The 14,050-nt window shown below is 41.0% G+C and overlaps 1 protein-coding gene across 6 annotated transcripts in view; it reads left to right on the top strand.

Annotated features, from left to right (window-relative positions):
- Nucleotides 1-14,050, top strand: part of ACSL1 (acyl-CoA synthetase long chain family member 1) — a 130,927-nt gene that overhangs the window by 64,136 nt on the left and 52,741 nt on the right. For all 6 annotated transcript variants that reach the window (XM_056560065.1, XM_056560068.1, XM_056560056.1 and 3 more), the window contains one exon: nt 4,744-4,959. In XM_056560065.1, the coding sequence (XP_056416040.1) occupies nt 4,765-4,959 (195 nt within the window). In that variant the 5' untranslated portion in view covers nt 4,744-4,764. The remainder of the gene's footprint in view (nt 1-4,743; nt 4,960-14,050) is intronic.

Below are 14,050 nucleotides of genomic sequence, written 5' to 3' on the forward strand. Positions count from 1 at the left end.
TAAGTACTGGAAGGATTAACATTTTTAAGTAGAAGTAATTTACAAATCTGTTTAACTTTCTGGCACCAGCTGATGTAAAATACAGAAGTTTAAGAAAACATGGGTCGCACAGTTATGGGTATAGACTTTTTTTCTTATTTTGGTTGGGAAATTTTACAATTTGTTAACATACCCTTTAAAGGGGTACTCCGCCCCTAGACATCTTATCCCCTATCCAAAGGATAGGGGATAAGATGTCAGATCGGCGGGGATCACTGCTGCAGCACCCCGCTATCATTACAGCACAGAGCGAGTTCGCTCTGCACGTAATGACTGGCAATACAGGGGCCGGAGCATCGTTGCGTCACGGCCCGCCCCCATCAATACAAGTCTATGGGAGGGGGCGTGGTGGTCGTCACGCCCCCTGCCATAGACTTGCATTAAGGGGACGGCCGTGATGTCATGAGGGGCGGAGCCATGACATCACGCTGCTCCGGCCCCTGTATCGCCCGTCATTACACACAGTGAACTCGCTCTGTGCAGTAATGATAGCGGGGTGCCGCAGCGGGGATCCCCAGCAGCTGGACCGCGGCGATCTGACATCTTATCCCCTATCCTTTGGATAGGGGATAAGATGCCAGGGGCGGAGTACCCCTTTAAGCTTTCTTTTCCTTTTACGGTATTCTGCGCAGATTTGATGCGCAGGATTTTCTGCTGCAGATTTCAATGTAAACTAAAGGACTGAATACAGCTTCAAATCCTGTGCATCAAATCTGCGCAGAATACTGTACGTGTGAATAGACCCTTAGGGAGAATGTTTCACATTCCTTTTCCTTACTCTAGAGAATCAATGAGAGAAGTGACTGGCCAGGTTATTTACTTTGTATGACCTTCAGGTGTATAGAAAAGATAAGGTTGTAACCAGGAGTGAGCAATGTAGAAACAATCCTGTTGCAAAGCTTTATTCTTCACATTCATTTTATTGTTAGTGAAATGTACCAACTCTCTCTACTCAAACTATATATTAAAAAATAAGAATAAAAATAAGAAAAGCTTGTCATTACAAAGGGTAACTCCAGTGGTTGGGGGTGACAAATCCACATAGATAGGTCTGTGTATTACCAGTTACGAGTCTAATTCAAACATATATAAAAAAAATAAACGTAATAAATTCTGCTATAAAACTTAACATTTTGGGGTTTTTGGTTCTGTCAGACCTCACATTCTAAACCTCCTGGTGGCTATCTTGTGTCACTATGTGAATTTTTCTTCATGCAGAACAGTTGACGTCTACCATGATAGGAAAGGGTTAATATTCTCTGCCAGCTAGGGACCGTGAATGAATATCTGTCTGTCACTTGTCCTTTTGTTCTTATGACCAATATTTGCGCCATTGTGTCAGGGATGCCACCCTCCTCATGTGGGGTGACTCTCTGCAGATTACACGGTCATTGGCTCCTACCCTCCTGTTACCTTTTGCCTACTAGGCATTAAGTAGCAGGTCCTTGCATGTGACTTCTGTCCTGAGAGTCCTTGCCTGCAGCTGGGACAGCAGATGACAAGTTCCCCCGCAGCAGGTTGCACTTCATAAGGCTGAGCAGAGAACACGGTGAGTCCTATATTGTCTGTAGAGAACTGACGAAACTTGTTCGTGAGGAATGCAGATAATTGTAGCATGTCTATGCATAGTTGGGGGTTGTAGTGCCCTTAGATGGGGCTCCTACACTTTAAAAAAAATAAATTCCTGATCCACTTATACTCTTTATTTTTTTTTTTTTTTTATTATTTTTCTCCTTTGCGGCCACAAATGTAATTGGACAATGCCTAAAATGTTTTAAATCTGCGTTTTCCAAACGGTGTCTCCAGCTTTCGTAGAACTACAACTCCCAGAATGCCCAAATAGCCAAAGGCTGTCCGGGCATGCTGAGAGTTGTAGTTTTGCAACAGTTAGACACATTGGTTGATCTACTGAAGCCCTGGACACATTGACGGCAAACCATTCATAAAAACTAATTTATTCCTTTTTTTTTTTTTTTTTTTTTTTAACACACAATACAATACTGTATACACTTTAAGAGCCGCTGCACCCCGTTTTCTCCTCGATATTTGCGTAGTTTGGACGTTTGGATATTAAATCTGTATGAAAGAGCAATCTTTTCCATCTGTCATTGTTGTATCCTATGATAATGGTTGTTCTTATACTGTAAATATTGCTCTTTCCTGATCCTTTCAGCAAGTCCCAAACTTGTCCAAAAGGGGGCAGTGTCCGTATGTCACTTACACACGTCATCTGCTTATGTTTTCACTTTTTGGCATGGTGACAGAATTGTAATCCTGTAATATTCTGGGATTACTGTATATTGTCGGCTCCTAACATTTTATTTTCAGTACAGATATTTTAAAAGTCCGTACAATTTTATAAAATCAATTAATTCTATTGTTTTCGAGTAGGGTGAGGATAAATTCAGGCAAAGCAAATTAAATATATATATATATTAAATATAATTAATATAATATAATATATATATATTTATTTTTTTTTGTGGAAATTTGCTTTACTTCTGAGAGATGTAAAAATCAATGTGCAAAAGTTTCAACTCCATTAACGTTTATGAAACAGATTTGGCGCATCATTTTCTGCAACGGAAAATCTAACATTTGTTATTGTATCCTACAGGCTTTATAACCATCACCTACATCTCAAGTACATGTTAGTGGGTAAAATAAAAAAACAATATACGGTGATGTACTTAAAGGGGTACTCCAGTGGAAAAATGTTTTCAAATCAACTGATGCCAGATGCAAGTTAAACAGATTTGTAAATTACTTCTATTTCACATTCTTAATCCTTCCAGGACTTATCAGCTGCTGTATGCTACAGAGGAAGTTGTGTAGTTCTTTCCAGACTGACCACAGTGCTCTCTGCTGACAATTCTGTCTCAGGTGTCAGGAACTGCCCAGAGTAGGAGAGATTTGCTATAGGGATTTGCTTCTACTCTGGACAGTTCCTGACACGGACAGAGGTGGCAGCAGAGAGCACTGTGGTCGGGCTTGAAAGAACTACACAACTTCCTCTGTAGTATACAGCAGCAAGTACTGGAAGGATTAAGATTTTTAAATAGAAGTAATTTACAAATCTATATAACATTCTGGCACCAGTTGATTATGAGAGAAAGTTTTCCACCAGAGTAGCCGTTTTCTATGGGACAGACATCCACATGTAATTTTGTCAAAATATGTATAGTGTGTTGTTGTTTTAGTTTTATTCAATGAAGTCTGTAGAGTGTTGCATTACAAGTTAAATACAATTAGACAGACATACTTTTTTATTTAATTTTCAAAAGAAAAAAGGGCTTATACCTTTTTGTAATCCTGAATAACCGCTTTTTAACTTAGTTTTTGGCTGGTGTCAGTAGTTTAGAGCCTAAGTCAGAAGTGAATAAAGTAGAATGCAGAAGTATGTGTTCTTTTGTATTCCTTTGTCATCCACTTTGGGTTCCTCAGGATAGGCCGTCACTAATCGTGAGAGCTGCGGCACACTGCACTACAGTGAACCTGGCCGGAAGCGGTCTATCTCTGGCACCACGTTACTGCATCTAAGCTACCAATTGAGTGAATAGGAGCTGAGCTGCAGTTACCCGGTGCCATTACTATGCAGTTGGGCAGATTTATCAGCACCTGTGCAAAGGAAAAGTTGACCATAGCAACCAATCGAATATTTTTTAGAGGCCCTTTTAAAAATGAAAGAAGCAATCTGATTGGTTGCTATGGACACAGGTTTTGAAATTATCCCTAAATGAAAAGTCCCATTCACTGTGTAGAGCAGCGTGTCGCTGCTCTTGCGAACAGTTGATGGGGGGTGCCGGAAGCCTGAGGAAGGGCATCAGTCATTTAAAGGGGTAGTCTAGGAACTGAACTTATCACACCTATCCCCTATCCTGAACTTATCAGACACTTATGCCGTATCCACAAGTTAACAAGCTAGGGGATAAGTGATCACGGTGGTAAGACCACTGGGAACCCCCCCCTTCCACCCTGATCCCCAGTGCAAGACCCTTGCTACTTGCCCGTCCTCGGTGCACTCTGGCCCCCCCACTTTCCTGGACGAACACAAGTGATGCCCGGGGCTTCTCTGTGACCGGTAATTGGCTAAGTGGACCGGCTTTTGTGTTAGTCAAAGAAGGTGGGGGTCGCTCTCCTCCAAGGACGTGTTAGTAGCCGGGACTTGTACAGGACATTGTGGGAAATCCCGGTGGTTGTACCCCACCCTATTAGACTTTTTTTTTTTTTTTTTTTCCCCCAGAAGAAAATTTGCAGAGTTGCCCATAGCAACCAATCAGATCGCTTCTTTAATTTTTTTTTTTAAAAGGCCTCTGAGAAATGAATGAAGCAATCTGACCCCCTCCCCCCTGACCTCCTCTAATATGGTGAGCAAAATCTGCTTCATATCCACCATGTATGACCCTAGCCTAAATGTAAGCTGACATTGTCAGTCCTTTTGCCCTATAGTTTTAAGGCTCTTGTACTGAAGACACTAGTACATGATATGTAAACAACATGTAAATGTGAAATGTTTTGTCTGCCTGCAGTCTGTGTACTGAACGATAAGAACAGAAGAGCCAGCATTCTGCATACAGGGGCATGTGACCATGAACATTATTTTATGGCTTTAGATTTTCCTGCACGAGTAATAGATTTCAAGTATGTGGTCATGTTGTTCACCTACCTAATACATTACCCCTCCCGTCTCTTCTCCGCCCACAGGTTTAGAGAGCACCAGTAACAATGCAAGCACATGAGATATTCAAGAATATCCGGATGCCAGAGCTGGGGGATGTTCGGCAGTATGTTCGCACTCTTCCCACAAACACCTTGATGGGTTTTGGTGCCTTTGCAGCTCTGACAACTTATTGGTACGCCACGAGACCTAAAGCTCTGAAACCCCCCTGTGACCTGGCCATGCAGTCTGTGGAAGTAAAGGTAAAGTCTTTTTATTTCTATTATCTCCTCTGCCTTTTTAAAGCTGCAGCACATGTATAATGTATACTATTTTTCTAGTTACAGTCATTATATTATCCCTGCACTTACAATAACTTATAAAACTAGTTATGAAAATCTGTGGACAATATATCATATAAAACGCATATAAGGAATCTTCATACCATCTGGGATCACTGCTGATAGCATACAGTAATGCCTCAACTTACAATATTTTCAACATACAATTGTCTTTTCTGGACCTGAAACTTGAAACCAGACTCAACATACAATGCTATGGAATCTGCGAAACGTGTCACGGGCTGGAAGAACCGACCAATCAGAATGGGCATTCACTGGTAAAACCCCTGTATTACTGAAGTGTATGCACTGACTGGTGTCTGGTAGCGCCCCCTACAGTATAGGGAGGTACTACATGTTCTATATTCTTTACCTGTGCCAGGGTTAGCTGCTCCTTTGGACACCAGGTGAGGGCGGCTCCATTTAACTTTTTTTTTTTTTTTTTTAAGGACATTGCGAGTCCTGAAGAAGCTTCTTTCCTCTACATAGACCAGTGTTTCCCAAAGAGGGTGCCTCCAGCTGTTGCAAAACTACAACTCCCAGCATGCCCGGACAGCCTTTGGCTGTCCGGGCATGCTGGGAGTTGTAGTTTTGCAACAGCTGGAGGCACCCTCTTTGCGAAACACTGAAATAGACAGTGATTTACAGCTCCCAGCAGATCTTTCTTACTTTTATATGTAAGGACTTTCTTTATCTATATTAGTTATCTACTTATTTATCTCTAATCCTCACTTTTTCCTATTTTTGGATGACATTTTGGTGGCTTCAAAACCAATTACCAGGTTTCCATATGGTCTCAACATACAATGGTCTTCCTGGAACCAATTACTATTGTAACTTGAGGGACCACTGTATTGTCCTAGCACTAACCTAACTGGGGACTTTTCTTGTAAACCTTTTTTTTCTTATATGGTTAGGCGTGTGGATTTTTGGATAATGTAATTTCACAATGGCGGGAGAGCTACAGGTGTGGTGACCCCTGAGCTAGCCCTGCGCCTATAATCCCGACTATACAAGGCTACTTCTGCTTTGTATAAGCTTTAATTGACTATATCCTAGTTATAGGATCGAAGAATCCGGAGACAAAGCTCATAAGCACCATCTATAACAATGTGATTCATTACTACACGATACACAGAAAATGCCCCAGGCTTTACCTTTGTTCTTTATTCAACCTATATTAAGTCCATAAGGAATATTGAAGTCCAGATTTGCTTGTTACATTGAGGGTCTTGAAGTTTGTGCCAAATCAGGTTTAAAGATCAAATGTTCTAATCTGATTTGATCACAAAGAATGCAACAACCATGAACATGAAGCATGATCTTAATAAATAAAGAAAAAATATATATTTTTATTATTTTTTCTCTGAATTCAATTCATTACCCCAAATTACATTTTTGTCACTCTGTTATGACTTATATTTTTTCATTAATACCTTTGTACAGCTTGTACTGTCCCAGCCAGTTCTGCATTACAACAAGTGATTGTAGCCTAGGGTGGAATTAGAAGTATGCTGGAAATTTTCTGCGCATTCTCTTTATAATTTACTGCTATAGTAAACGGAGCAGGGTCGAGTGCTATTTATTCACATTTAATGCCTGCTGCCACACGTTACAGTTTTTCCCATTGCTTGTATATTGTCGCCATATAATGCAGCTCTGTACACAGATTGTAATCATAGAAGTGACAATCCTAATGTGATATTCTCACAAACTTCCAACAGATTTCTTATCCTGACCTGCTTTAGTTGGGTTGTGCACCAAAATGTGGTGAGGTGTGCCACAAATGGTCTGTCACAGAATTTGTGGGCCAAAATAAACCTACAAACCCATCAAACCTGGAAAAGTTTATATATTTTTTTCAGTCGGAAAGGGGAGTGGCTGGTAGAAAAAATGAGTGCGTTCTTATGTGACCTGTTTACTATTGAAATTACACAATCCTGTGAATTAAAGGGGTTAAGTACGTACGATTTTAGTACGTTCCTGGCAGGCAGTAATGGACATGCTTAGGAAGGATCTGCCCTTGTCTTGGGGCTAAATGGATATGTCATGAGATTACCATAACACTGTGGCTAGATTTTTGTGAACTTGTATTTCCTGTTTGACTTATGTTTTTTTGACTACAAATCCCACAATGCCATTTTCCTCCATCCCAAACATCGGCCACCCCACCCATTGAAACAAAAGCCCTGTGGTTTTCAATCAGGGTGCCTACAGCGGTTGCATTAGTTGCAGATTGATCCCTCCACCCATTGAAGCAGACAGGCTCCCTGTCATCAGCTGACTAGGGTGTCAGGTCTCGGTCGCATTGCAAGCTGGGAAAAATCCGAGACAACAGTCATTTTGTATGCTGTTAAAAATAAATAAGGGGGTGGAAATCACAGAAGAATTGTGAGAAAACGTCACACACAGGTACAGACACTATATTATGAACTACATTAACTTTACAGCCCCTGTAGCATAATCAAATAAAAAAAAATTCCTGGAATACCTATTTAATGGCTGGAAATTCCCCACCTGTGTGTCCCCATAGTAAATAGATTGGACTCTGAGTCTGAAACAACATTTCATGCTGCTCAAAACTCTTGGGGTGAACACATGCTGTCTTGCAGCTATTGCCTGTGTGGCTTGTCAGTCATCCTGCTGTGTGACTCGGGGACACAGAGCCCTGCTTGTCCTCAGTAGCATGCATGTCCAGCCACTGCTCCATTTACACTCTATGGGGCTTCAGTTTTTCTCCCACATAATTTAATAAATCTGGGCCTAGATTCTGGAGAGATTTTTCCCATAACAACCAATCACAGCTCAGCTTTCATGTTACCAGAGATCCTTAACCTTTTAAGGACACAGGCCATTTTGGCCTTAAGGACACAGAAAATTTTATTTTTGCTTTTTCATTTTTTCTAAAAATCATAACTCTTATATTTCCGTCCACAGACCCAGATTAGGCTTTATTTTTGCATGACCAATTGTACTTTGTAATTACCGTAGAGCTTTTATTTTATCATAAAATATACAGCAAAACCCCCAAAAATATTATTTGTTTGAGGAAATTGAAAATAAAACCGCAAATATTGGAAGGCTTCATTTTCACGCTGTACTACACTTTATGGTAAAAATAACTTTTTTTTTCTTTTCTTTCTTCTGTGGGTCAGTATGATTAAAATGATACCCATAAAAAAGCAGCAATTTTGAACTTTTGGATTTTTTTTTTTACGTCTATGCCGTTCACTATACGGGATCATTATCATCATATTGTCATAGTTTGGACATTTGCGCACGTGGCGATACCAAATATGTTTGTTAATAATTATTTTCTTACGCTTTTTTGGGTCAAATGGGGAAAAAGGGGCCATTAAATTCTTATTGGGGGGGAAAGGCTTTTTCACTTTTTTTGCAATCAGATTTTGAAAGCAAATTATTATCAGTGACGACGTCGGGAGGACTGACGGAGGCAGTGCAGCAAGCGATTCGATCATCCATTCAAAGTGCCTTTGCCTTAGATGCCGTGATTTATATTGAACACAGCATCTGAGGGGTTAATGGCAGACATCAGCACAACCTGCCGTGCTTGATGCGAGCACCGTTCTTGTTCTCGCGTCATGTAGAGAACGTAAATGTACGTCCTGGTGCCTTAAATACCAGGGCACCAGGACGAACATTTACGTCCTACGTCGTTAATGGCTTAAGATATGAAAGCTGAGCTGTGATTGGTCGCCAGTCTTGCTCTGGGACATAGAGTTAAGCATTTAGCAATATGGATGAAAGATATGATGGTTATGTTGGAATAAGGAATAGGAACACTTTTGCACTTTTGTGCAAAATAGAAAAGCACACTATGTGGGAGATTCTCAAATAAAAAAAAAATCAATTTCACGCCAACATTTTGGCGCGAAAAGTATCGACCACATTTTCAAAGAGCTCTGTGCCATGATTTACACTGTTCACATCAGTTTTGTAAAAGTGGACTTGTCCACATATATTGTCTGCTTAATTTTACACCAGCTTTTTGTGTAGAAATCGCAAACATTTTTGTAGTTTTAATTTTTTGGGGAAAAGGTGTTATTTAAGTAATTATTTAAAAAAAAACATAATTATTATTGAAAAATGTTATTAAAAAAAAAAAAAAAAATTGAATATTTCATGAGATGTTTCTGCCAGACTTTTCTGTGATGTAAAATTTGGCGCCAAACTCAGCAATTTTGGTGCTAAAAAATCCTTCAAGCAAAGAATTTCTTCTGAGGAAAGTCCAACACAAGGGTGTGTTGTACTTTCCTCAAGATAAATTCTTTGCTTGAAAGATAAATTAGATTTTGTGCAGAAGAGGAAAAAGAAAGTTTAATCCACAGTCATGGCAGTTCTGTCTGATATCCATTATTTATTTATTTGCTTTTAGGCATATAACTAGAATATACCATCACCCATTGATCAAGGGAGTCAGAACCACTAAGATCCTAACATGGCCATTTAGCCTTTTTTTTTTTTTTTTTTTTTTTTTGGTCACAGCTTTATACACCCCTCTACCAGAACCAGTAGTGATCTGCTTCTTGCATCTTCAAGTCTTTAAGGCCATGATTCAGCAACTGGTTGTGCCTTAGGACTCATATTGCCGTTGGGCTCTTTTATATGGAGCTTCATCGGCAAGTCCAATGGAATGTCAGGAGTTTAGCATGCACTATATTCAGAGGGACATTTTATTATAATTAAATAAATGACTGAATCGTGGTTGTTTAGATTGTATAAAGTACAAAATCCATCAAGGATTTGTTACTTAGAACTTGTTACATAGTTTTCCAGTGGGAACGTTGAATTGAAGCCTACCCAAGGTGCTTTGGGGTTTCCTGCTACAACTCCAAGACACTTCTGCAGGTTACCTCATTAAATATCGCCTTTGTTTGTCTTTGAAGAAGAATAACAAGCTCCACTGAAGCCAGAACATAGCATAGTAATGGGTGGGCAAATATCTTCTATGCATTTCAGAGTCTGCAGGACTTTCTCCACACTCCTAAAATCTTGAATGTTGCAGAAATTTGCCAACAAAGCTTAAAGGTCAGTCCATCTCTTTTTGGTCTATGACTAAGACGTCTATTCTAAACTGAAGAAGTCTAGCTGATCTTTTTGCTTATCCAGATCTGGCTTTTGGCAGATTTTGATGCAGTGTATAGCTTAAAAACCAGCATGCCTGGACAACAGTGCTCTAGACATTCTGTGTTACAGTATGGTGCCATTTTATACTGCATGCTGTAAAAGAAAAGTGTATACCTTCGTATGAAATTAGGGCTATTGTATGGGTCCGTAGATGTCTACGGGCACCATATTTACATATGTAATAAATATTAGCAACACAGCACCGTGCCTGAGGCCTTACTACTCGCTATAGCAGTGCCGGCACTGAAGAGGGAACCTGTCCTTATTTTCATGCTGCCTGAAGCAGGAGTAATTACGGTGGTCCCCGGTGGCTTATCCCCACCCCACCAGTCTTGATTGCTTGATCACCTCCTGTTTGAGTATAGGGGAGAGATTAGGCAGTTATAGCGGAACATCTTATTCCCTATCCACAGGATAGGGGATAAGTCTAATCGCGGAGGCGCCGACTGCTGGAACCCCTTGTGATCTCCTGCCAGGCACCCTGGCTCTCTCCATGGACGGTGTGATCACTGCTCTGTGCATGGATTACTGTTGACTGCCACACAAAGACACCCTTCCATGCAGCTTTATGGGAGAGCCGGTTTGTACGGTGGTCGACAGTAACCGTATACGGGGAGCCAGGCCTCTGGGCTGGAAATGGCGGGGGTGTCCCAGCAGTCACTCTCTACGATCAGACACTTATAGCCTATTTTGTGGATAGGGGCCAAGAGGTTTTGCAAGGGAGTACCACTGGGAAAGGCAGAAGCCACTGGAGACCACCCCAGTGACCTGTGGTTAAGGCAGCATGAAAGTAATGACGTGTTCCCTTTTAAATTATAGGGCTGTGCTGGATGTTATGAGGAGCAACAACACATGGAGGGTAATACATTTCCATAAACAGGTGATAGCTCTAAAATGAATGAAGCGTTTTGTGTCTACTGGGGTTAGGGCGGATATATTTTATCAACCTGCTTAACAGGGAAAGAAAACACCTGTCTATTGTGTAATGACTTTATACTGGGAGGTTATGTAAATAGTCATCGGCCCGAGGCTTCTCTTTATAACTCGCCAGTCTGTATAACCTGATAGACTAGTGTCCCTGTCTGAATTTCTCATGTGGACAGTGTACATTACCTTTAAAATCCTATTAAGGGGAATTTAGATTTTGTACTCTAGACTTGATGCTTTAATCGCTTTAGTTCATGGAAACTGGAATGTAGCAGGTTTCATATTTCTAATACTTTCCAAAGTACAGAGTTTTGTTGTGGCCTCGTTAATAAGAGACTAATGAGATCAACACATACTTTCTATCCTAAATCCCTTGTTTTTGTAAATCATTTACTCCTTGTATGGTGGATGGGTCTGGAGTTGACAGGCAATCGTTACTCTTTAGGTAATATAAACCTCTAAAATAAAGGGAGTTTTTTTAAATGTATAGTAGGCTCTTACTATATACTAGTTTTATTTTAGTTTGTTTTTAATTTATGAAATGTTCTAGAGACCATGACTCAATCTAGTTTAGGGCCAATTCCCTGGTTGAACTTGATGGACATATGTCTTTTTTCGACCGTACTAACTATGTAACTATGTAATATCATATTTAGCTAGCCCAGCTTCTACAGGAGAAGCATTGCAATTTGTAGTAGTTTGCCACATGGTAACTTGCAGTAAGACATACTATACAACACTGCATTTAAGGAGAGATGTCATCCAATGTGGACACACTTGCCTTTTTTCATTTCTCTGTTGTATTTCTCCTGAAAATCTGAGTAAAGTGCCAACCGTTCAATTACTGTTAGCTCTGTCAATAGGGTATATCAGTCTGACACCCTCAGTACTGAGCGGGCAGTGTTTAAAGGGGTATTCCGGGCAAAAACATCTTATCCCCTATCGAAAGGATAGGGGATAAGATGTCTGATCGCAGGGGGCCCGCCGCTGGGACCCCCAGCGATCTCCCTGCAGCAACCCGCATTCTATGCATAGCTTCGTCTGAAGTTTCGGAAACCTCCGGGCTTCCGAGACGGGGAGGTGACGTCACGCCACACCCCCTCCATTCAGGTCTATTGGAGGGGGCGTTGCGGCTGTTACGCCACCTCCCATAGAAATGGAGGGGCGTGACGTGACGTCACGACCCCGTTTCGGAAGCCCGGAGGTTTCAGAAACTTAAGACGCAGCTACGCATAGAATGCGGGCTGCTGCGGGGGTTCCAGCGGTAGGCCCCCCGCAATCAGAAATCTTATCCCCTATACTTTCGATAGGGGATAAGATGTTTTTGCCCGGAATACCCCTTTTAAATGTAGGGACATTCCATTTTAACAACTGGGTATTCTAGTGCCTTTTCAATTTATTTGTACTTCAGTCCCTCTAAGATGGTCCAGAATTATTTATTATTAAATACAAGCCTATACTTGGGTAATACCTACTTAAACATTGTGTCCCTGTCATATTTTTTTTATTTATTTTAAAAAGTTACTCTGCTCCCCAGCGTCTGGAAAATTGAGTTTCGAACGTTGTGTGCGTGCTTCCGTGTTCGCGCCCGCCCCCTCGTGACGTCACGGCCTAACCCCTCAATGAAAGCCTATGGGAAGGGGGCTAGACGGCAGTCACGCCCTGTCCCATAGACTTGCATTGAGGAGGGGGCGGGAGTGAACACGGAAGCCCGCACACGGAGTTCGAAACTCAATGTTCCGGTCGCTGGGTAGTGGAGTAACCCTTTAAGACCTGTCAAAAGGTTTGATAAGTCATTGAGGGGTTAAGTAACAAGTTAAACAAAAGTATAATGGATGTTTATGTAGCTGTGTGTGTATCTTTGTAGATTTGTTTGGGATATTACTTGGAGATAATTCTACTGCTTTGCCAGAATTGAAACGCCTCCATATACAAACAGTTAACCTATTGTGTGCATTAACCTAATCGAAAGGATTAAAGCTACACATTTGCAGGGCATTGTTTGTTAAAAATGGAAAGTACATGGCATGAGCAAGACTCTAGGTAGGATAGGGGCCTGTTTAAATAGGAAATTAAGAGAAAATTAAGAGGCTGAAAATTTCAGTGCGGAAATCTGGTGGTATTTCAGAGATTTTGATGCAGATTTATATGGATAGACATGGGCCCCACTTCTTTCCATGACTTGAGCGGTCAGCAGGTGACTTATATTAGGTAATTTTATTAACATGGATTGCACCACTTTTTTTGTCCAAGACAAAACTCTTGTATGTTTAAAAAAAAAAATCACAAAAAAAATGTAGTCCACTAGCAGACCATGTTTAGGGCAGTGACATCAGTGGGGCCTGTGCCTTTCTGTGTATGAATACATTAGCGCTTCATTTCACATTTGTCTGACCTGAATGAGCCCTTAGAGGTATTGTACGTTCAGCGCTGATAAAATCACACCGTGTAGTGCCGTGTGGACATTCAAAGCCATTCGCTATTAAAGTCAATTGGAGAAGGATTTCCATGTAGAAATGCACTGATTTGGACCTGAAAATCTCAGTAAATTTTTATCTGTGTGAACATATCCTAACAAATCATTTTGGTATTATTATTGCATATAGTGCAAATAAATGGCGTACCTGTGAGGCTATGTTCACACTCCTGGAATGTCCACACGGAAAATCTCTGTGCTGACATTTAAGAGACTGGGGGTGCCGGCATATTATGTGCCATCTCATCGACTGCTATGCATTCTGCCCGGAGTCCACAGAAAGAATGAACAGGTTTATTCTTTCTGGGGACACAAAGTGGAATTTCTGTTCCAGAAACATCTGGTGAGGAAATTCTGCCATGTGCACAGCAGAATCCCATTGAATATTATGGGACTCTCCTGCTCCGGAATCTCCGGAATTCCGGACATATGAAGATGGCCTGAGGTTTTTGACGAGAAGGC

This window comes from Hyla sarda, chromosome 1, assembly GCF_029499605.1.
Source record: "Hyla sarda isolate aHylSar1 chromosome 1, aHylSar1.hap1, whole genome shotgun sequence".
Classification (NCBI taxonomy): domain Eukaryota; kingdom Metazoa; phylum Chordata; class Amphibia; order Anura; family Hylidae; genus Hyla; species Hyla sarda.